Source organism: Perca flavescens, chromosome 13, assembly GCF_004354835.1.
Source record: "Perca flavescens isolate YP-PL-M2 chromosome 13, PFLA_1.0, whole genome shotgun sequence".
In the NCBI taxonomy this organism is placed as follows: domain Eukaryota; kingdom Metazoa; phylum Chordata; class Actinopteri; order Perciformes; family Percidae; genus Perca; species Perca flavescens.
Genome location: NC_041343.1, coordinates 8967453 through 8991516, shown reverse-complemented (window position 1 = coordinate 8991516; position 24064 = coordinate 8967453). Strand labels below are relative to the sequence as shown.

The window sequence follows — 24064 nt, the reverse complement described above, 5'->3', positions numbered from 1 at the left end:
AAGGAAGGAATCAACAGCAGTTTCAATCCTACCACCAAACGCCTGTTACCTTTACCTACTTTTATCAAATCAAGAATATTTATTGATATTTCAGTGTGTGAAAGGGTGAATCATGTCAGAGCAATTGTTCAGAATGAGTCCCCAGAGGACCACTCAGCCCATAGATATTGAATAGATAAATCATCCAGTGTATTCGCAAGAATGTTGTGCTTGAATTTGCCTAAACTAGTCAAAAACAGTCAGTGTTTTAAAGTAAAGTACTATTTATAATAAATTATAAAAAAATAGTTGCATTAATATAAAACCGATTAAAATCTTAACAATGATAATAAAACATAGCCTCCTTTAAGGGAACATGGTTTAAGGATTGTATATACATAGCAGTCATTATTCAAAAGGTTTTTGTTTTTTTTGAGGCCTTACACAATAAATGTATAGCTGATTCTTGACCTCAAACAGCCTTATCAACCTATCCAAAAATGTTACATTACAGTTAAACTGAACATTGACTTGTTGATTTCTTGTGTTGCTCGTTCATTAAATATGAATTCTCAACCAAGCAGTAAATGTCGTGTTGAGTAAATGATCAAATTCAAAAGGTGCTATGGTTCAGCTTGAAATCTAATGCATCAGTCCCAGCTTTCAAAAGCTATTTATTAAAATCCATTGACTTCAAAGTGTGATGAATACCACTCACTGAGATATTTGTGAAATTATCATACCAGAATGTTTTACTCATTTTACACTCAACAAGTAATATGAATGCCTTTTGTTGCAGCACAGGGCATTTAAACACACTACAGAATAATACACACTGTTGCTGAAGCCACTGGAGTCAAGTAAAATAATCAATGAGAATAATCTGGTGGACGAAAGCTGGTTGCTGCTCGGAGTCAAAATGTGCTGGGTCCATACTTATGACAATGCAATTAGTGACTTACTGACACCGCAAATAATATATCATCAATTACAGCTAACATTTATATTCTACATATTAAAGGCTATATGACATGCTGCTTTTGGATGCTTTTATATAGGCCTTAGTAGTCCCCTAATACTGTATCTGAAGTCTCTTTTATATAGGCCTTAGTGGTTCCCTAATACTGTATCTGAAGTCTCTTTTATATAGACCTTAGTGGTCCCCTAATACTGTATCTGAAGTCTCTTTTATATAGACCTTAGTGGTCCCCTAATACTGTATCTGAAGTCTCTTTTATATAGACCTTAGTGGTCCCCTAATACTGTATCTGAAGTCTCTTTTATATAGGCCTTAGTGGTTCCCTAATACTGTATCTGAAGTCTCTTTTATATAGACCTTAGTGGTCCCCTAATACTGTATCTGAAGTCTCTTTTATATAGACCTAGGTGGTCCCCTAATACTGTATCTGAATCTCTTTTATATAGGCCTTAGTGGTCCCCTAATACTGTATCTGAAGTCTCTTTTATATAGACCTTAGTGGTTCCCTAATACTGTATCTGAAGTCTCTTTTATATAGGCCTTAGTGGTCCCCTAATACTGTATCTGAAGTCTCTTTTATATAGACCTTAGTGGTCCCCTAATACTGTATCTGAAGTCTCTTTTATATAGACCTTAGTGGTCCCCTAATGGTGGCGAGGTGGAGAGTGGGGGGTGTGGCCTTGACCAGCCTGCCATGGGTAAAGCAGAGAAAGGGAAGTTAACCTTTCCCCTTATGACGACATATAGGGAAGATTCCAGATTGGCCCATCTGAGTTTACTTTTTCCTCAAAGGCGGAGCAGGATACCCAGGGCTTGGTTTACACCTATCGCTATTTCTAGCCACTGGGGAACCATAGGCAGGCTTGGGGAACTCATATTAATGTTGAAAAACCTCAAATTTTCATGTCATAGGACCTTTAATGCTCAATGAGGAGCTAGGATGCTAAAATCCGATATAAATATAACATTTCCTGGCATGCAAACTTGTTTTATTTAAATAATGGAATGTGATTGGTAACCTTTTACTTGAAGTAATCTTATTAATAAACTTTTAGTTGTTTTAAATAAAATGTATGTATTATTTGGAGTGCATACAAGCTTAAACAGTTAACGTGTGTATACCTGTTTGCTATGCATTCCATCAGTGAGCTCTAAGTCAGGCTTTCATACAGTATACATGTACAATTATTCAAAGACATTTGATGTTTTGCTCACTTCCTACATTCCATTGCGGTTTTATTTCAGTGTAGACTTTCAGTTATACCTGATGGAGGCATCTTACTTCGTAATGTCTATTGGCTTGACTGGGTAATGACAGACAGGACAATACGTTCTAATGTATTGTCCTGTCTTTTAAACTTTGAAAATACAGAAATCAGAAACGCCTTCTCCTGTTGAATGGTTTATTTTCATGATTTTGGCAGTTACTTTTAGAATTTGCCAAAAAGTGATGTTTGGCTTTTCAGTCGCAGTAAAAAAAACAACTTTACATGTCCTTTAAAGCTGAAAGGGACTGATGAGGTGGGACAAAACTGATCTAAAGAAATTAACAGTGCATGCACGAAAACATAGTAATTCTAAAACAACTCTTGCTCCACATGTAAAGACAGTAATAAAATCATTAACAAGACATAGACTGATGAAGGATACAGCCATGTCTACAGTTTATCCTCATGTTGAGGCCACAGCAGGTGCCCCTGCATGTGTTTCTGTAGCTGAGGTCCTAGCTTAGACACTCACCTCTACTTGCACACTGCTTCACACAGTGAGGTGCTGTTGTGTACGCTTGACACTGATGTGGTCCATGTATACTAAAGGATCAAGTACACCTTGGGCCTATGCGTACTAAAGCAGGGTCAGATCCCATTCAGCAGGCCCTGAATGCCATAAGTACATTGGTGTAATCCCTGCAGACTACTGAAACGGGTAACTGGATCACTTCTTTTAAAAGCACCTTAATGGATTGGCCTGGCCGTTGATTTTCTTTTTAATACGGAGCATATCAATGTCCACCAATCAAACGCTCTACCACCCTATCACTAAGTCTGCCTGTCTACAACTAGAAGCTCCAAAATATGACTGTTATAAAACCGTGTTTCTGACAGGCTGCCCTTGACTAGGCCTCATGCAGGTCCCGTCTTTCTAATTTGTAAGAAAGTGGCAGTCCATCACAGACATGCGTGGGATTTAGCAAAGGATTTACTGAAATGATATTAAAAAACAACAGCTATGAGACCTAAAAGAAAAATCCCCTGAGTCGCGAGTCACATTGTTATACTAACATGAGGCATGTAACATACTAATAATATTTCAGAATAAGCGGGTGATTTTAATATCTAACACAAAAGCAACACTTGCTGCCTTGAGCCAGTTCTCTCACAGTTTTGATTCGTCATGACACCGATTAGTTTTCAGTGTTAAGTCTAAACTTTGAATCCTGCATGGCTTCAGGCTCACATCCAAGCAGACACATATGAGGTTAGCCAGGGAGAAGTACAGTGGAGCACTGCGACCGACACACAGGGATAACAAAACTCAAAAGATGACCTACCCCTTTCGTGTGATCTGTGGCAACGTCAAGGCTTCCCTTGGCCTGCTAGTTATCCAGAGCAGGGCAAGATAGAAAAGTCTTTAGTGCGGCTGGGAGTCTTACCTACCACCCAAAACCCTCTCACCGCTGCCACAGCAACAGAGAGCGGATTACTGGACTGTACCATTCCGTTGTTAGAGGGGATTAGAGTTCACACAACATGGCCCCTTTCTGGGTGTGCGCGTGCCACTGGGAGTGCGTGTGTGCGTCCCACAAACGAGAGATTACCACAATCGGCATTCTGATTTGAGCTTCACAGGCAGAGAATTCACTCTACTTCACAGGCAGTGGAGAATTTTCCCAAAAATAAATAAGATGTTTGCTTTTAGGTGGTGTAAACTGATATTAATACACAGACGTAGCTTTCAAAAGGACACCATTTAAACAACATTTTTCCCTATTACAGATGTTCAGTGGTGTGGATAACTACATTTCACAAATAATGACCTTTCTGCACTGTGTAACCTATTCTGTCGAATCTATTCATTATATATATTATGTGCATTTTTTAACTGTTTGGCCAGTGACTTGTATATCTGCGCATCACTTCACCGGTAAATGAAAATCAGTATGAAATGAAGAGAGATTCAGAGCATGTGACTTTGGTATCTTTGATCAGGCCCAAGTTCAAGACAGGGAATCATCTCATTATGGCTCGTGGCAGATTAGTAACCGCGCCAATGACAAGCCATTATATAACACTGCACGACAGCATCCGTGCCAACATAAACATACACCAGGTTTTAGAAAAACTCAGTGGACTGAATTTTGCATTACCAAACAAGGTATACTGGCATCCAAACTGTACTGCAGTACCAACACCATCAATACTCCTAAGTATAAAAACATGATCTGGTCTGTGTACGTTTGCAATTACATACTTAACCTCAAATAAGATGAGCAGCATCACCATACCAGTTATTGCACCTTTACACTGACTTATATACAGTATATGCATCATTTTGCGCTTATTAAAAAAAAAAAAAAAAAAAAAAAAAGTTTCCCACTCCACAGCAACTATGATATACTTTGCTTAGCCACTGCTTTTTCGGAATCATGTACAGTTGATTTGATGTCATCAGATTTAGAGTGCATAGACAAGGTTCTCTTATTAAAATCGCTTAAGACCAATAGGGGTCAATGTATAGTTGTGCTGTGCTCTAATATGAGGTGATGACTTTACCTTCTCTTCCCCCTCCTCCTCCTTCTTCTCCTCCTCTTCCTCAATTTCGCCACACTTCTCCAGGCCACCGGGGTCGGGACTATGGTTGTGCTGCTGTCTGGATGATGTGACCGATAGCTGCCTTTGGAGCCGCAGCACCTCCCTCTGAGACTCCCTGAGAAGCCTCTCAAATTCCACTCTGCCAGATGGAACAGGGGAGCCCTACACAGACACACGCATCAAAGACCGCCATAACACAGTAACGTCATCAAGTCAGCATATTATTGTATGGCTGCGCAATTAGTCAGTGATCAAGATTTCCGCTCCTAACGATCACAAAAAACTGTGTAATCAAGAAAAACAATTCTTTTGCACATTATGTTTGTGTTCTGAGAAAAAAAAAAAAAAGAATGTTCAAATGGGAAATTTCACAGTTCAAGTTGTTTTCACTGTTTATTTGTTTAACTGTTTCACTGTTTTTTAAGTTCAAGAAATGCAACATCTTTCCAAAAGTCAATGAGTAATCATGTTAAATAATCCCTATTTCAATATTGACCAAAATAATTGTCATTGTGATTTTTAAATCGAGCAGCCCTACATTATTGGTACTCTAACTTTAGTTGTTGACATTTTCAAACTGCATGCCAAGTAATAACGGATTCAAAGACTGCTAACGTAGAGCCGGACTATTTTTCTTGAAATTTAGAACTGGATTAAAAAATCTCTAAAATTGTGTTTAATAAATCCCAACAGTAGTAAATATAATATTTAGAGAGGACACTGCTGGGTTAGATTCTGGGTCATAGAAATAAAATAAATATTAAAGTCATCTCATTTTATACATTATATCTAAACATTCCCTTTCAAGTTGAGAACACCACCTCACTCTCCTGCCTTGTCACCCTTATCACATAGTGAGAAATGTGCTGAGTTTCAACATGGGATCCAGCACAGCCACTCTCACACTAGATCAATAGACAGCTTACCCTGTAAAACCCTTCATTATTAAACCCAACAGATGTTCACATTCAGGAGAGTTAGCTCTTAACTCACTGGACAAGTAATTAAAAACAGGCACTTAGAAAGGCAGCCTATTCTTGCACTGTCATCTAGTTATCAGCAGTGACCAGGCAGTGACGCAGCCTTTGTAATACGGGTTTAAGGGGGGAGTTAGGGTGAGTTGTACCCATGTTGTCCAGCAGAGGGCGAGCTTGTGACAGGGATGATGAGTAGGGTTTCAATGGAACACTGAGGCAAACACTTGGAAGATCAATAAAGATCAGAAATAAGTTAAAAAGAGCAGTGGTCTGTACTGTGAGCCCAAGTCCAAATCGGTGACCACAGTTCAAACTAGCTTCTGAGGATTTAGGGTTAGTCTGTGGTTTATAAATACCTTGGTGGTGCCCAGGCGTGCCTCCAGCTCTCTGCACTCTTGCTGTAGGGCAGCAATCTCTTTGTCCTTAGACAGCAGTGCATCGGCGTGCTGGGCAAGATCACGAGCTCGCTGACGGGCGAACGCCCTCTTGTACTGTTCCACTGACCCGGGTCTCATCAGTGACGGGGAATTCACCTTTACAAGTGCAAGAAGGAAATATGTTTTAATGACCAGAAAGGTTTTCATAGAGGAAGATGGTTTTAAACTTTTAAAATGACTTGGATTCATCAGAATATTTTTTTAACTTTTAAAATGACTTGGATTCATCAGAATATATATTTTTTTTACTTTTACATGAACCAAGCTCTTTTAACAGCATAAAGTCTTATGGTGGTATGCAGGAATGACTGCTGTAGATGTCCCGTATTGGCAGGTGGTGCAGGGAAAGCAGAGCTGCGAGTACTGTCCTGCTGAGGACAGTGGTTATAGTCAAAGATCAGTAATAAACAGCTTGAAAATCATACAATATCAGACAGGAGCAGCAATATAAACCAGGGGTTTCCCTGCCAATATAAGGCTCAGCACCCAAGGCGTTTTGGGCCCCACCTAGGCTGAATGAATGTAAAATCAATGTGCCCATCAAAACTAACTAAATGACTTTTCTCAGATCTAATGGTTGTAGTTGGTCCGCAGTGGAAGTCTTCAGCAAGTTTTGTCTTTAAGCTTTTTCAGTGTAAATTATGTATTATCTGCACTAGCTTTTTAGACAAAAATATGCTAATAATAATAATAATAATAATAATAATAATAATAGACCAAAATAATGCGAAATTGCATTTTTTGTTTTCATTGAAAAAGTAAAATTTTCTTGAGGGAGGACACCTAAACCCCTCGCTAAATATGTGCACCTAAGTCTTCCACAAACCTAGGGAAAACACTGTAAACTGACCCTAGTAAGGTACTACTGTCCAGCTACTGAGCATAGAGCTTTCAGGGTTTTGTGAGAAATGTATGGCTCTCACTTTGGTTACAAGCAACACCAAATAGAGAAGCAAATCAACACCGTTTCTATATAAAAAACACATGATTAGGCCTAGATTAGGTCCAAAAACAGGAGTTTATAAATGCGGCCAAGCTCTTACAGGTCTTTAAACTTTTTGTTGGTGTAGATTTATCAGAGCTACATTGCTCTGCCCTTCAGTGAGCAGCAGGAGGTGAGGTGGGGGAGGGAGAAGGTCCCTCCCTCAGTCTGGTGAACAGGTGCACTGAGAATACACAGCAGCCAGTGACCGTAGCAGCCCGGACAGAGATAGGGGAGGTCCTCTAATTGTTTGCTAGACTACTGTATTCTTCACTACTGGTCTTCTGATGAGACTTGTGCTGGAGCGCTTTCCCACTCAGGACCCCTGACTCTGTTACTTCAAAAGCCTGCTTCAAATTCTGCTTCAGACTTCAAAGAGAAATACTGTGCATCACGCAAGCTTGTCATGTACTGTATTACTGTATGTGATTTCATTATGGTGTTGGTCATCTTTCATTTATCAACCTAATGAATACCAAGACACTTTTTACGTGCTGATGTCTCCATCAAAAGCAATCTACATCTGAATTCTGTTAATAAAAAAGGTGCCCACAAACACTGCATAAGCATTTATACATACTATATTAAAAGAAGTCAGGGACTACGGACGTACATTTAGCAAGCTATATCGTAAAACAAGACAACTACAGTAAACGATAACATCCATCAAATCAGGTTTTAAAATATTGCATTCAAGAAATGTTTCATGAGGAATGTAAATGTTTTTCATCTTTATGTTGCATATATTTTGAAGAGGTATTACATCTCAAGTAGTCTGGACCAATGAAAGTACATTTATAGGAACTGATGTCAGGCTTTGCCCCTCACCAAAATCCCTTCACTTTGGGAAACCACAACAAACATCGAGCTATGAAGCTACACGCTGAAAGCTACACGAGTTTTAAAGAAAATTTGGAATGTGCAAGTAACAAGGCAGGCCTGCTTGGTTTTTTCGCTGAATGATTGTAAAGATTTACAAAGAATATGTTTACGGCATTTCCTCTCTAACTGGGATGTTTTGGGACCGATTGGTGGGATTGCTGTGGACGAAGTACACAGGGAGATACACTGGTAAGAGCAAATTACGTTACTGTATTGTGTGAACAGCTAACTTTATTTAATATTGTATATGGCGCTTTCTTTTCCGGGGTGCAAACGTTTCACGAAAACAAGTTCGTTCCCGAGACTATTTTGCAGAGCCACCGTCGGTGCATCCAGAGCTTAGCGCCGCCCAAGACGATTAAGAAATGCCCCCCCATGTCTGGTGTAGCCAGGCCTTACTCCACAGCGCTATGGGGATAGGTCTGGCAATGCGAGACTACATATCAAGAGACTTCCTACTAAAAACTGCAGCCATTCATCACATGCTGAACTATTCTATTCAACTAATTACCAAACATTATGGTGATGTGGTGATTTGGATGGTGGTACTTGATAATGACTCACTCCCCAGCATTTGGGTCACAGTGAGGAAAAACGCAGTTCGCTGTGAAACGGTTAGTAGTTAAGTATTTTATTTGTGCTGTATACCACTCTGAGGTTGGCCTCCTGCAGTTTTCGAGCCCTCTCTTCCAGCCTCTTAGCAAGAACAGACAACTCGGTGTTCTTTCTCCTCAACCGCCTGACCTTCTCCTCAGTCTCTGGAGCGCTGCTCTTCCGCTAAACACATGGGAAACAAATTTCATCATCAGACGCCTGCAGCAAATGCTAACACAAACAAGAAAGTCACAAAAACAATTATTCAGGACAGCTTATTAATGGTTTGAAACGAGATTCAATGACAGATGTCCTAGTTTTATATAATCTGCTTGTGTTATTCTTCTTTAAATTCAGAAGAAACACATGCAAACGGACAAGATAATTCTCTATTTATAAAATGAATAACCGCAAGTAACAGCACCTACCTGAAACAATGCACATTTAAAACGTGTTGTTCATTGTTTCTGTGCACCTGCCCTACTTTCTAGGAAGCCTTCAGTCAAGACTACAAACTCTGTTATTTTTAGTCTTACCAGTAGGCCATTCTCCTCCCTCAGTGTGGCACAAGTCTTTTCCAGCTCATCGAGGGCTCGCAAGAGTTCAGAGTTCTGACGCACCAGGAACCCATAGTCTGTACCATTCTGAAAAACAAGCACAACACAGACAGAGTTTACCAACTACAGGCAATTTTTGGGTTTTAGAAAACACCATAAAATACAAGAGTATCCGTTTCTTTTAGAGTGAAAGAGGGGAGGAGTTAGATTTGTCTAGAATTGCTTGAATCCTGTTCCATCTCTGAGTTACAGAAAAGCCTCCCTCAGCCAATGTTTACATAGTGCAAGCTAATGTAGGCTGACAGATGACAGCCCACTGAAAAGGCTTTTCATTAGACCAACACAATCAGCCTACCACTGGCACTGAACACCTATTACACCACACACTAACTCAGCATAAGAGGAAGCAGAGCTCTGCTCTCATATTGAGCTATAGAGGGACAGAGCAAGAGAGAAGGCAAGAAAAGAAACACTTTCAATTATTACTCATTTTGTTATTTGATATATTAAAATTCAATCTACTATAAACATGCTCTTCCTTGCAGATCCTCTCAAGCGCTTTCAAATTGGACAGGAATACCAGTTAACTGTGATCTTCAGGTCTCCTGAAATAAGCATTTGTCTCAGGCTTCAGGTCTTGTGATAGACTGTGATAACAGTTGTTTGGTGAGAAAGGTATCAAACTATTTCCCAAAATTACCTTCCAAACCCAGTGTATATTTAGTGACTGAAGCCACTTCAGCTGTACTGAAATAAATACACATTATAAGATTTTATACCAGTTTTATATAGTGTAATAGTCCTGGGTTTGACACAAATGATCGTGTTTTGTTGTGAGCTATTAGTGAAGGGACAGCTCAGTAAATGTGGCAATGTGGTGATCAAGACTGCCATTGGTGTTTGTCGTCCATGTGGAGGAAACCTGGAAGTGGTGGAAATCTCAGATTGGTCTTTCATCTGAATGGAAAGGATGGCATCCTGCCTTTTGTGACAGGGACGCTCTAAATGAGCCCTGAGGCTCAGAGGGAAGGGTTGAGAGTAGAGCTGGCACACATGATTGTACAGTAATGGCTGCAGTGAGAGCAGATGGACAGACAGGGTGAACACATAAGCTGGAGGTAAGGGGAGGGTTTGTCCTCAGAGTGGAACACATTCAAAAAGAGAAGAAGGTAATACTGCTAGGGATGCACAGAATATTCGGCCACCGAAAATTTTCGGCCGAAAATGGCCCAAAAGGGCATTTTCGTTTTTTGGCCGAAATACTTTTATCACCGAAACAATACGGCCGAAATGTTGTGACGACGCAAACAGAAACCGCGACCTGCACGTGTGTCAGTACCCGATCCGTTCCACCTGCAAAGCGTCTCCTAAGCAAAGAGGTTGAGACGGGCCACGGAGTGAAAACAATGAAAAGTACGCTCTTAGAGTCTGTCAGCACACGTTTCAGTGAGATCTATTCGGATCCTCTGCACTTCATCGCGACTATACTTGATCCGCGTTATATAGACCATTACTTGGATGCGGAAATAAAGCAGGGCGCACAAGAAATGATCCAGGCCGCGATGGATGCGGAGAACCCGCATGGAGACGGAGACGGAGCAGCGCCCAGCGCAGGAGGAGATCAGAGCTCGGAAAAAAAGACTCTCTCTGCACCAGATGAGGGGCATGCACCCTCGTTGGCTGATATGTTCAGTGAAATCCAGCAAGAAAGTTCCTCAAATAATAATAACAATAGATAAGCTATTCTGTTCTTAGGGTACTATATACTGTATGTGACTATCAGATTGTAGCCATATTTCTGCTAGATATTGTTTTTAATTAAACTTTAATATTAATTTATACAATTGCAATGCCTTGATTTTAGTAAAGTTAGTACACAGTCATAGCCATAAATGCAATGGTACTAATAATTGGCATAATTTCTTTCGGTGTTTCGGTCTTGGTTTCCTCTTTTTCGGTTTTCGGTTTTGGCCAAGAATTTTCATTTCGGTGCATCCCTAAATACTGCCTCATGCTACCTGTGGTCAGCTAATCTGCATGTACCCACAGCTACTCGGTATCCACAGATAGATGAAGGAAAGTGTTTCTCCAAGTGCCTAGACTGTGGGAGACCACACATCTCAACAAAAGCACACAGATGGCTCCACATGTGAAACACCGGTAAACCTGTCTCCATAATACTCTGGGGATCTCTGCCACAATGACATGTGTCTAACGACACAAAAGACTAATGTTACATTAAACATCCTGATGACATGGTGCTGTATAAAAAAAAAATATGTGACATCTTGTGGGATTATGTTGTCATGGTAACTAAAGATGATGGGGGATCTGGTGGCTCCCTGGAGGGGTTTTAATGCTACTGTACCTGTTATTTAAGACTAATGACCAGCTGTTTACCAAACCAGCAGCTGAGGCTCCAGTTCATCTTCCAGTACTATTGTGATGGTACCATTGGACATCCTGTCTAAATATCTAGTTAGCGGATTACAATCTAGTGCCAGAAAGACCATATGTTTTCAGGGTGAGACCATACGGACACAATATTTTGACTGAAATCATTAACACATGATCTGTTGAGAAGCCTTGCGTTTGTTTGCCTCCGCCAACCTATAAAGTCCCACTTTACATCCATTTCTTTCCGGACTCATATATGTAGTGAAGACTTTGAAGAAATTTAATAAAAAGGTATAAAGTGTATTTTTTGGCGAAACATGGATGTAATAACTAATTCACCGACCAAATGTCTCCCCTTCTGTTCCTGAGTTATGATGTTGACTAATGGCCAGAAAAGTGTTTTTGCAGAACATTATGATGTCATAGTGAAGTTGACCTTTGATCTTTTGGATATCAAATGTCATAATTTTACCTTATTAGACATTTATGGGAAATGTTGGCATAATTAGCGTAGGAATTCTTGATAATTTTGTGATGTCACATTATTGACCTTGACCTTTGGCCTCCAAAATCTAATCAGTTCATCCTCGTTTCCAAGTGCACGTTTGTGCCAAATTTGAAGAAATTCCCTCCAGGGGGTCCTGAGATATGGCGTTCACAAGAATGGAAATTGACAGACCGACTGACAACCCGAAAACAAAATGCCTCCGGCCACAGCTGTCGCCGGCACAGAGGCATAAAAAGAATACATAAAACTGTAGAAGTAGTAGCATGAGATATAGCGTGCATAACTATAAAAGGAAAATCACTTGGTCATGGTCAGACCCACAGCCGCTTCCCAAAATAAGAGCATGTTTTAAGTAAATTTCCAATACTGTCTAAATTAGTTGTGAAAAGCTTGCAGTCAAAGCAAAGATGTGATCGCTATTTGACACTGTAGGCAAAAAAAGATGCTTCACTGACGACATTTATAATCGATACAGGCTGTGATTCAGCAACTACATTCTCTTAAACTTGAATGTTGTCTTTGGGCACATCTTGGCGTCAGCTAAAATACTGTGGGACAAAATGTCAACTCATTTTGGTTAAGCATGACTGCGCATCACACATTCGACAAGAAAACTACGGAAGCTTTTATACCACTTCACAATGAAGTCATTATAGATTTCCTTGAAATCAAACCCCAATTTTGAAACCATTTCAACGGGAAATTCTAACACGGGGTTAAATTTCTTGTGATGAAAAATATTTTCTATGTAATTTTGTTTGTTTGTAAGTTTAACAGAGGGCTGCCAAAAAGAGAGAGAGAGAGAGAGAGAGAGAGAGAGAGAGAGAGAGAGAGAGAGACACAAAAACACACTATCCCTATACTATAGTGTGTGAGAATCTCCTCTCATCCTCCTTAGATGATGCATTGGGGCACATAAGAGAAGCTGCACACAAATGTGTATAGCTTGTCATAAAAACCTATGAACAGCATTTCATGACCCGGCCATTTGCTTTGTTGATGATACATGAATTTTTCAGGGACGCTGCTTATCTCTTATCTCTTGTACCATGGTGTTAGGGATAAGGGAGTGCTCCAAATAAAAATATCTGGTAAATTCTTAAAATCTATTCAAATATGATGATTCTTGTTTTCAGTGTGAATATAGTAAAAACAATTCAATCATTTAAAAAGCATAAATGTCCCCTCACAGCAAGAGGGTTCCAGGCTCTTCTGTGTTTTGTTAGTGTGGGCTTTCTCTGGCTTCCTTCCACTGTTCAAAGACATGCAGGGGTTTGGTTAATTGTTGACTCTAAATTTCCCATAGGTGTAAATGAAAGCATGAATGAATTAAAAATAAATTGCTGACATTAGGAGAAACTCATAAGAGGTAAAAATAGGAGGGTATACATCAAAAGGGCAACACATCGGTGGTAGAAAGGTTTAAGAACGGGATCTGTCTCTATGTGTCAGCCCTGGGACTGACTGGCGTCCGTTCCAGAGTGTACTTCTCTGTCAGCTGGCATCAGCTCCACACGACCCTAACAAAATGACACTGTATTTAAGCACCAGATTAAAATGAATAGATTTTCCACATAACAGAATTTTCCTTACAGTTGGGACACCTGCATTCCTCCAGACCTGTTGCCTGCACCTCATCATCTACTCAGTTCACTGTGTCTGCTTCTCTATATTTTAGACTGATCTGCTGATAATATCCCAAAAAATCTTGATAATTTTCAATCAAACAAGGAGAAATCAGTCAGTCACTAACCTCGGTACTTAAATCAATAATTATTGTTGCTGCTTGATAATAAAAGGCCTTTCAGGGGTTTACAAGTTTGGTTAAGTTAATTATTGTCCTGCATGGGAGAATTGGTTTGCAGCATTGCAAAAACAGACCAAAGTAGCACACAATAGCAGGAACAAGTAAAAAACAATTCAATCAGGTTAAATCAAATCAAAAACAAGTTAAAAAATGAAAAACAATAAGAGGAAAAAAAGACAGAGATTGTCTGTTTTTGTAACTACGAAGGGTACAAAATTAAGGAAACAAAGGTTTGAAGACCAGTGGAAAGCTTTTAACATGAAGCAGCAGCTCAAAGTGTTGAGTTTGCCGTCTGCTGTTAGCACAGCAGCACACTTGACAGCTCTGATGGGACAGCAAAGGAAAGTGGATCAGAAAACAGTGAGGCTGTTATCTCTGAGATAATGGTTAGAATAGAAATTAAGAACTGAAATAATGCTCCAAACTACAGCTGGTCCTACTGTATGATAAACAGAAGGTAGAAAAGTACTAAAAAACTAATTAATTAGGTAATTAGGTACTAACTAATAATATTAGAGGTGACACACCACCACAGGATGCTATTATTAACGTATGCTACGCCAAGCCAATGGCAAAAGGACACCACCAAATGTCATTGAAGTGATGCTCAAACACTACAACTAGCACAGAAAACATCCTTTAATGGCTCAAAGAGAGTTATCCCCAGCTCTCAGATGAACCTTCGTGTCCTTGAGTTATTTTGCCATCAGTTAAAAGGGAGCCGGTCCCAATGTCCCAGTGTTCCTCTCAGGGCAATGATGCTAAAGCCCAATCAATTACCTCAAAGGAAGGCCAGCCAGAGTGAACTCAGCCTCCAACTGCCTCCATTCTGATTCTAATTATCTTGGAGTCCGTCCATGTCTTGTAATTGTTCCCTGGGAATCACAAGGAAATACACCGGAGGCCTTTCTTTAGGCATGAGGTAATGCTGGCTTTTTACAGACTGCAGCTTCTCTTGCTGCCACAGAAAAGGGCTGCAGGTGGTGAGGTCCACTCAAGGCCACAGTATTAGCATTCAGCCAGCGCTCCTCTCTCGTAGCAGTGCCGTTTTCATGTGGGCCTGGCTCAGTAAGCGAGGCAGATGTAACTCAGTAGCAGGAGGGCAGGGGTCCCACACAAACGTCTGTCAGCAGAGCTTTGGGCAGGAAAGACGGGCTTAATGGGTCTGCAATCATCATGGATACAAGCAGACAACTGAAGGGAGTCCTGATTATAAAACCCAAAGTGCACTGACACTGCTTACCATGATCTACAGCCTGCAGGGCCTGGAACACATCATCACGTACCATACTTTAAGCATTTAATTTTTAATTTATAATTTTCTTATATCGATAGCGGCCAATATGGGAAAGCTGATTATTCTATTTTTATTAAGTAGGAATTCATCCGAGATTCAAAGTAAGATGTGGTTAAGCAATATGTACAGTAAGAATAACTGCACAGTTAGCCAAAATGTCCAATTCCTATCATAGTCCTACTGACTGATTTTGCTGTGAGAGCTCTTGTGTGACTGCAGCTGATAAAAGCAGGGTGGATGAGCTTCACTGATTGCTGGTGTGAGATATGTTGTGCTGTGAAAAACCTCTTTGGCATCTGGGTCAGATTTTCATCATAACACAATTGTGTGGTGCTTTCTCTAACTAAGAAGAGGAGATGAATCACTTTGTGCTTTTATGGTCCATAAAATTGCTTTTCAGACTGAAGCCCCTTTCACTTTAACCTACAGTGACACTGGATTTTCTGTATGAGTGAAAGACACTAATCCAGATAATCAAACCAAACAATGTTGCACGTTCCACTTGGGAAAAGGACTATCAAAACTCTAAGTATACCCACCTAGGGTTGGGTACCGAGACCCGGTGATAATACGGCACCGGTGCCTTAACGACCGGTATCTACTGGACCAAATAGCAATGCGGTGCCTAATTTTGGTGCCACTTAAAAGTCTGGCTTCTCTCTGATTCTCCAAAATGGACGTTAGAGGCAACACAAGCATCGCTGCAGGTGACGCTAGTTAACACTACATTCAACAGCATGTAACGTTAGCCTACCGTTAGCTAGCAGCTGGAGTAAACACGGTTACAATGCTGACAGCTAAATGGTGTAAAGTGTGAGGGTATTTCACTGTAGAGGATTACAACAGCGGGACGTAACAGTCTGACTGCAGGACTTGAAACTCGACAGCCTCGTGCTGCATTCAAAGTTATTGTAAAGTACCCTTTTCCCATCCCGTGGTCGTTTTTAGTAATATCGTTTTAGCATCGGTATCGGAAAAACTCCAAAGATACCCAACCCTATACCCACCGAAGGACAAACTCTACCATCACATAGCTGTCACAATTTGCCAACACAGCAGGTGGTTCCAGCACCAATATGTTACTGGCCTTGTTAGTAAATGCAACTGGAGCAACGCAGAGTCACTGTGATCCGATTTTTAATAAAATAAAGTTTTAAAGGTCAATCCAAACAACCTTACTTGAGTTAAGTACTAAAATAAAAGAGTAACAAAGAGAAACGTCAAGAGTGATTTGTTACTTATTATCCTCTCGCATTTTCTATACAGTATGTCTTATAACAAGCTGACACAGAGAAGACTGAGCTCTGTAAAGAGAGAGCAGACTGAATTGGCTCTCGGTTATCTGGGTCAGTTGGTGTTTTATATGCCTCTAAGGCTAAATCAAAATGGCTTTGGGTTTTCTGGAATTCATTTCCTTGCTTGGGCATCTTATTGCAAGCTCTAAAGCAGAGAAGCATCACAAACACCACCAACACCATGGATAGATTAAGAAACAAATAGCAGATATAAACCAGTCTATTATGACAAATACATTGGCCACTCTTGCTGTAGGACGAGTCTTATTTTGAGCTTATAAAACTGCTAACACAGAGAATATCAATGTGAGGGTAAAAGAACAACTCAGAGTTACGGAGTCAAATATGGAAGTAATTTAAAAAATGCAACCAAATATAGAAACACGCTGCCAATATAGAAAAATCTACCACAGAAAAGCTGTCACACAGAACACAACAGAAATTAGTTTAAAAACAGTATAATTAATTTAATAGAAATACACTAATGTTGCACATTTTTTTCGTTAAACATTCTGATTGCATGATATAGAGTTGAACTGGTAAGGTAAGCTAGCAATCAGCTAAAGGCTAACACAGGCTAACTAGATTAACAGCAAAGTATCTGAAATAATATCTGAACACTGTAATTCAATCTCTAAATAAAAAATATAAAAAGGAAAATCTATTTACCGTGTTTCCTAATTTTCCTAGAAAAAACTAACAGTTAATCAATTACAGTAACTTCATGAGCCACAAACCATGGCAGCAAATAACATGTCCCAGGTGTGTCTGGGTATGTTCATCACTTTATTCTTTCGGTTGTGTTCTGTACGACTTGCAGTATGCTTATGAATTTGGTTGTGCTTTCTAACTTTCCAGCATTTTTTTTTTTCATGGGTTGGCAAATTAGCAAAGATGTTTTTTCTATTTGCTTGTGTTTTGTATATTTGCATGTGTTTTTGTTAATTTGCATTGCATTGAGCTTTTATCTATACCTACCCTGTAAAGCAACTTTGAGTTCGTGAAAAGCGCTATATAAATTAAATGTATTATTATTATATATTTTGCAGTATTGATGAGAACAAAAAAAGCAGAAAAATAATAGCAAGTCAGGAAACGACAATAAATGTAAATACAATTTAAAGGCTATAAGGAAAGGAGAAGAGACACATATGGGGACTTTGGCTACCTATCAACAAAGATTTGAATAGATCATCAAATGTTCGATTTATTCTTATTTATTCATAAGGTCCCACAACCAGATTATCCTTTTGTCTGGGATCCAAGGCAAGCTTTTGTAAGGCGTATGTAAATGTCTACAGTCTGGTTTCACAGAAACGCCAACATCAGCATTATTAGCTGACAGCTAGAAATCCCCCACTATAAGCCTCTAAGGAGCCAGCAAGACAAAGACACAGACATGCACATAGGCACACACAGACAAAAGCACACGTTTTGCCATTGCTAACTCTTTGTTGGACATGATATTTGATGTGGCAGTATTAAAGCTGCATCAGTTTGTATCAAAACTGCAACCCAAGCAATCCCAGAGTCTACAACAAAATGGTATCAATTATAGATTGAAACGTGTACAAATTATGAAAACCTTTATTGACACTGGTTTAGTTGTTGCCAGTGTTCTTTGATAATTCCCACAGAAACAACACAAAGCTTACTTAAAGGATAGGAATTTCTGCAATATGATAATCATTGTTTTTTTGTAATGTGTCTCAGTACAACTACTACTGGAGGCAGCTTCTTTCAGAGCAAGCTTGTGACCGGGAGGTCGTTGGTTCAATCCCCAGACCGACAGGATAAACATCTGGGTGGGGAAAGGGAAAGAGCAGCGCTTGTCCCTCCCCCATTACCACCACTGAGGTGCCCTTGAGCAAGGCCCTTAACCTCCAACCGCTCCTGTGGAGCTGCTCAGCAGCCAGCAGATCAGACTCTGGTTGTACCGGGCAGCTTCCAGGAATGACTGTGGAACTGTGTGAATGTGATCAGGGCATTCCTGCAAAAGAGGTTGCCTCTCAGTGAACCTTCCCTGAATAAATAAAGTTAAATAAAAAAGAAGAAAAAAAAGAGACGGATACATATTTGTGTTTCTTTTTTTAAATGTTCTTCAGTTTTCTGAAAAATAACTACTGTGAGAGCTTCTGGAGTCAGGTTATGATCATCCTACATTTTTCTAATCTGGCTGTTGATCTTTAATGATTCATTTTTATAAAAAGCATAGTGCACAACCTGCAAGCACTTGCTGCTGAGTTTCATTCAGCAGTGTCACCCAGAGGATTGGCATGATGGAGGCAGTCTGCTGAATCTGGAAATGTGCCTTAATTAATCCAGACCTTGTCAGCTCCCAGCAATAATGGAATGGGAAAGGCCTCCTCCCATTGACCCAACCCTCAAACACCACATGGTCAGAGAATTGACTCAGTTATAATTACCAGCAGAGGCGAGAAACAGAAATACTATAAACAGCAAAGACAGGCTATGGCAGCCCGACCACTGAAGTGGATACTAATGGACTTCACAGTATCAGTGAAGCGTTACAATTTAGAGCCAAATCAATGTCGCTTTTTATCTCTGTCTCCTACATAACATCAGTGGTTTTCTAATGAGGTTTCCTGAACTGCCCTGTTGTTAGACATCCTCAAAAAGACATGAACAAAGTTCAATACTCAATCTCTTTTGATATTCTACAACAGAAAATACTTTGTAGTCTTTTTTTTATTTGACTCTATATACACATTTTGTGGTTCAACACTCCACTGTTTTTGGATTTGCCGGTGTAAAAAATAGCCATGTTTGCTGTCAATGCTCTACTACATATTATTTCTATAGGCTTTCGAAGCATGCATTTTGTTCTTATTACTATACACAATGGTAGAAATATCCACCTTATTCATAGAACAACAAACTAGACTGAAGCTTAAATGAGATCTGCGGCATTGCAAAAACTTTCTCGTTAGGAAACCGGGAGGCTGCAGTGGTCTCAAACAAAGCAGAGATAGTGTATATCTCTTTAAAAAACTACATATGAAAATAACCACAATGCGGTTTGTGGCCCAAGGTATTTTCTTTTTTTAACAGCAGCTCTCTCCCTATACTCATATATAAGTCATGAAGAAGCCCTCTTAAGTGTCCTCTCAAATCCCCTCCTGTATTTATCACAACTCATCCCCCCGGGGTACCTGACGGTGACAGATTAGGTGGTCTCTCTTGCTGCGTTAGAGAACAAAGAACCAACATGAGACACCCCTTTACTCCACCCCATGCATCCAGCAATCTACCTCTACCACCTCATACAGACGTCCTCTGGGTGAGGTTGTTCAAAAATGAAATGCACTGTCTGGAATTGCTTGTTAGTGCCTTGTTCCCTTCCCTATGTTTAGAATATAAGATGTGCATACATTTCAGAAGATAACCTTTATATGGTATGAACTATGATCTAGTTTACATCCAGGGATGGGTTTTCTAATTATTAGAGTCATGTCACCATGTATTGTCATGTAGCAATGGGCTAATTCAACTGCTATGCCAGTCTTGATTTTACACTTAATCTAAATTACGAAATCAACATGGCAGCCATGGTAAGTATGTTTTAGCATCTGCAATGCATGGTAGACGTGACATTAATTATGATCAGCCTTCAGATCTTGTCTCCATTATGACTTGGAGGTTCTTTCTTACAAAGCCATAACAACACTGCCCTACCAACACAGTAATTAAAATCCATACTAGCAGTCCACAAATAAAAATGTCACAATCCTCCGAGGGCTTAACAAGGTGTCAGACATGCAGAGAACATCTGGTTATTTTTAAAAAGTGAAAAGATGAACAGAAGGAGGGGTCGCTGGATTATTCCATTTAGTGCAGTGTCAGCAGAAAATCGAGAGGGGAGACAGAATGTAGTGGAGATGATTAGTTTCTCCCCCGACCTTCCACAGGTTTAACCATGAGAGACAAATTCACATGACTGAGGTTAAACTGCCTTTGTGAACTGAAGCTTTGATAGAAACAATCAAAGTGAGCAAATGACAAATATGGGCATAGCATTCAGCCAGTTTCATTCCACAGATTGGGCTGACCTCCACAAACTACAATGCACTCAGCCAGAAATGGAAGTGCATAACATTAATTGAAAAAATGCTTCCAACCAGCCCCGCAAGGACCATGTCAATGTCGCCATTCTTTAATGTTGCCAAAAAACCCTCCTCTTACTCTGTCCCTGTCATCACTGCAGTTTTCCCCAGCTAGCATCTCGTCACCACAAGCTCACTGATAAAGAGCTGGTAAATTCCCCCAGATGTTTGCAGTGTAGAGACAAATTCTTAGTGAACACTGGGAATTCCCTATCCTGTATCACCAGTACTGTGCCAACATTTTATTGAAATAGTGAGTTTGATGTAATAGCACTCTAAATGACTGAACACTGTCATACCTGTGTTCAGTCATGAGGCAGATACTGTACATTTAACATTCATAAAATCATTTGTTCAGAGCCATTAATAAAACACGCATGCTGTCTCGGACAGGACAGCAGAGGCTTAAGACAGCCAATAAGTCTCTGACAACAATGCTGCACCATTCAAATGTCTAGACCCTATTACAAACCTTTACAAGTCACATTCAATAAGCGTACATCTGGTAGAGGCCCTCCAGTTATGAAAGTGACCTTTCCTGACATTCAGTGGGTCAACTGAATGAGTCTCCCTTTCCTCCCTCAGGCAAAAAGTATTTCCCGTTGTGACGGCGAAAACAGGTAATCAGGGGTTTAGTCTCGCTAGCAGTTTGGGAGCAGGACCAAACTACGCAGAAATGTCACAGACGGCAGAGAGCCCTTTGAGGACGCCCAATATTTAGCTGTCTGGATGCAGGCTTGTGAATGTAAACATGGAGAGAGAGAGAGACAGAAAACCCCTGTGTGATATTAGGTTTGAGCTAAAGCCAAAGAGGCAAACACTGCAGGCTCAAAAACAGATGAAAAAGTAAGGGATAATGTACAGTAGAGCGAGCCGGTCGGTCATTTTTGCAAATTAGAAACCCCGACAGGGTGATGCAGGAAGCGGAGGGGTCTTGAATCAGCCTGAAGGGGTTGAATTATTATTATTATTATTATTATTATTATTGGGCTACTCATATAGAGGTAACCCGCTGATAAGGTCTGCGTCACGGTTGGGATGGTAATTTTACTTTAGTTTTTAAAGGGCAGCTGCAGTGATAAAGAGCATTTCCAATACTGCAAAAATCCTGGTGTTTGACTGTGGCGTATATTTTTACTTTCAACGGTGCTTCGAAAAAGCTTTAAATCCTTCATCATAGGGATGGGAGATACAATTGTATATATTTTTCTATATCGTTTCTGCCGTGAAAAACCAGAGGCCGGCCTGGCCAATATTTACGTCACGGACCACACTTTATGTCCTGATCCTTTGTTTAATTTGCACCAAAATTCTTAGTACTTTTCATTCGTCAAGTATTTATTTCAAAAATAAGTTTTACCATGTGGATATTACATATAGATTATTTTATTATTTAATTACCAGAAAACATGCTATATTGTGATATTTATCGTTATTGAGGTATGAAATTACCTCTATATCGAGATAGAAGATTTTGGCCATATCGCCCAGCCCTACTTCTTCACGTTTCAGTCTCTGTCACAGCAAGTCTGTGCACCACTGATACTTTAATACTTTGAAGTAAAAGCCTACTGATCAACAGGACATACTGTATTCTACATATCCCACGTACAGCACCAAGTATGTTGTGGAAGTAATACCCCACAGTCCTGGCTCTACAGTTCCGAGTGAATGTGACAGCGAACACAAAGCCTGACCACTGTTCTGTAGAGAGAGTCTGCAGCCAGACTCCAGACAGACAAAGATGTTTGGGCTGGGATAGTAAGAGACCAATACTCCAGAGATTCCCCTCTCACTGCGCTATCAATTATTCACAAGTCATTACATGGCTGGCCAATAACACACACAGACACACACAGACACACACAGACACACACAGACACACACACACAAAGAAGCCATATAGAATCAGCAACAGGAAAAAATTTTACACAGATGTTATCTGGATCGTTAAAAAATTATTAAATAAAAACGGTAACCTTACTGTGGTCAATCAATTGTAGTCAATTAATCAATTAGTTTATTGAAAGAAAACTAATCTGTTTTGACAAAAGAAGAATTCTGGTGGGAAATTCTCCATTGAGAGATTTGCTGCTGTTCCCTGTTTTATATCATTGTAAGGTGAATATTTCACCTTGAACTTGGAAAATGGTATAGACATTTTAACAATAAGTGGAAGACTGCATCCTCTTTGAAATGTGGGATTAATTTCAGAGGATTATAGGCAAAGTACATTAAATGGTAAAATCAGGTCTTTTATACAGACACATTGCTCCACTTTCAGTTCTCCCATAGGTACAAAATAGGTCGGTGGTGACCTGTAGGGCTGGCGTCAATGCATGTAGCTGCATTTAGCAATGGAACAGTACTGAAGTGACTTTCATTACTGCCTTTTACTCTGAGAAATCTCACTGCACTTTTTTTTAATAGAGCTGCGTTGAGTAGGGTAGAACAGATCTCCAGGATTTCTGCTGAGCACTAGTTTTGTCATTATATCCACAGCAGGGTAAGTGACATGTTGACAAGGTATCAAAGCCTATATTTGCTGCTGATATCACAGCTGACACTAGATTGAGTGACAAGTACTCTTACGTTTGCACTATTTTACAAGGCAGGAAATGCCCCGGCTAACTGAGGTAAGGGTGAACAGAAGCACCCCAGATATAAACAAAGAGTAGCTTCAGCACTTTGTCAGAGCTGAAACTAGAGCTGGGCGATATGGAGAAAATCAAATATCACAATATTTTTGACTAAATACCTCGATATCGATATTGCGCCAACATTATAGGGTTGACTACTGTTGCCTTCATAAAATATTTTTGATAAAATATTCATCAGTAAAGTGGATATAATAACTAAGTGGGCCGGCTGTGGCTTAGGTGGTAGAGTGTTAAAGTCGGTGGTTCAATCCCTGATCCCTGGCCTTGCAGTCCGATGTTGAAGTGTCCTTGGGCAAGACACTGAACCCCAAATTGTCACGATGCCGGCCATCAGTGTATAAATGTGTGTGTATGGTTCCTGTACTATGTATAAGTGCTTTGAGTAGTCGTTAAGACTTGAAAAGTGCTATATAAATACAGTCCATTTACATTTAAAGGCAAATAAAAGAACAGCTAGAACAGTCTGGCAAGTTTAGAACATTACATCACTTTACTGAAATGTAGCCTTTAAAACCAGGAAAAGATACTGTCATTTCACGTTATCCAAAATGTAAGATGATATCTAGTGTCTTCAATTAATATCTAATTAGTATTTTGCCCAACCCTAGCTGGAACATTCTCCAAAGCGAAACAGCCTATCCTGGTATAAGGACTCCAGAATAACTGTTTACAGTGACAGATTGGGCAGCGGCTGTGTGTGGCAAAGGTACAAAGATTTCTGGCCACTAGTACACTTTAAAAATACCACTTTTAAAGAGTGTGTCAGCTAGGCCCTAG

At 40.0% G+C, this 24064-nt stretch overlaps 1 protein-coding gene across 5 annotated transcripts in view; it reads right to left on the bottom strand.

The window, feature by feature from the left end:
- tspoap1 (TSPO associated protein 1) overlaps positions 1-24064 on the bottom strand; it is a 71492-nt gene that overhangs the window by 36189 nt on the left and 11239 nt on the right. For all 5 annotated transcript variants that reach the window (XM_028596360.1, XM_028596362.1, XM_028596363.1 and 2 more), the window contains exons 2-5: positions 9179-9286; positions 8697-8825; positions 6104-6280; positions 4732-4932 (exon numbers count right to left, since the gene is read on the bottom strand). In XM_028596360.1, coding sequence (XP_028452161.1) covers positions 4732-4932; positions 6104-6280; positions 8697-8825; positions 9179-9286 — 615 coding nt within the window. The remainder of the gene's footprint in view (positions 1-4731; positions 4933-6103; positions 6281-8696; positions 8826-9178; positions 9287-24064) is intronic.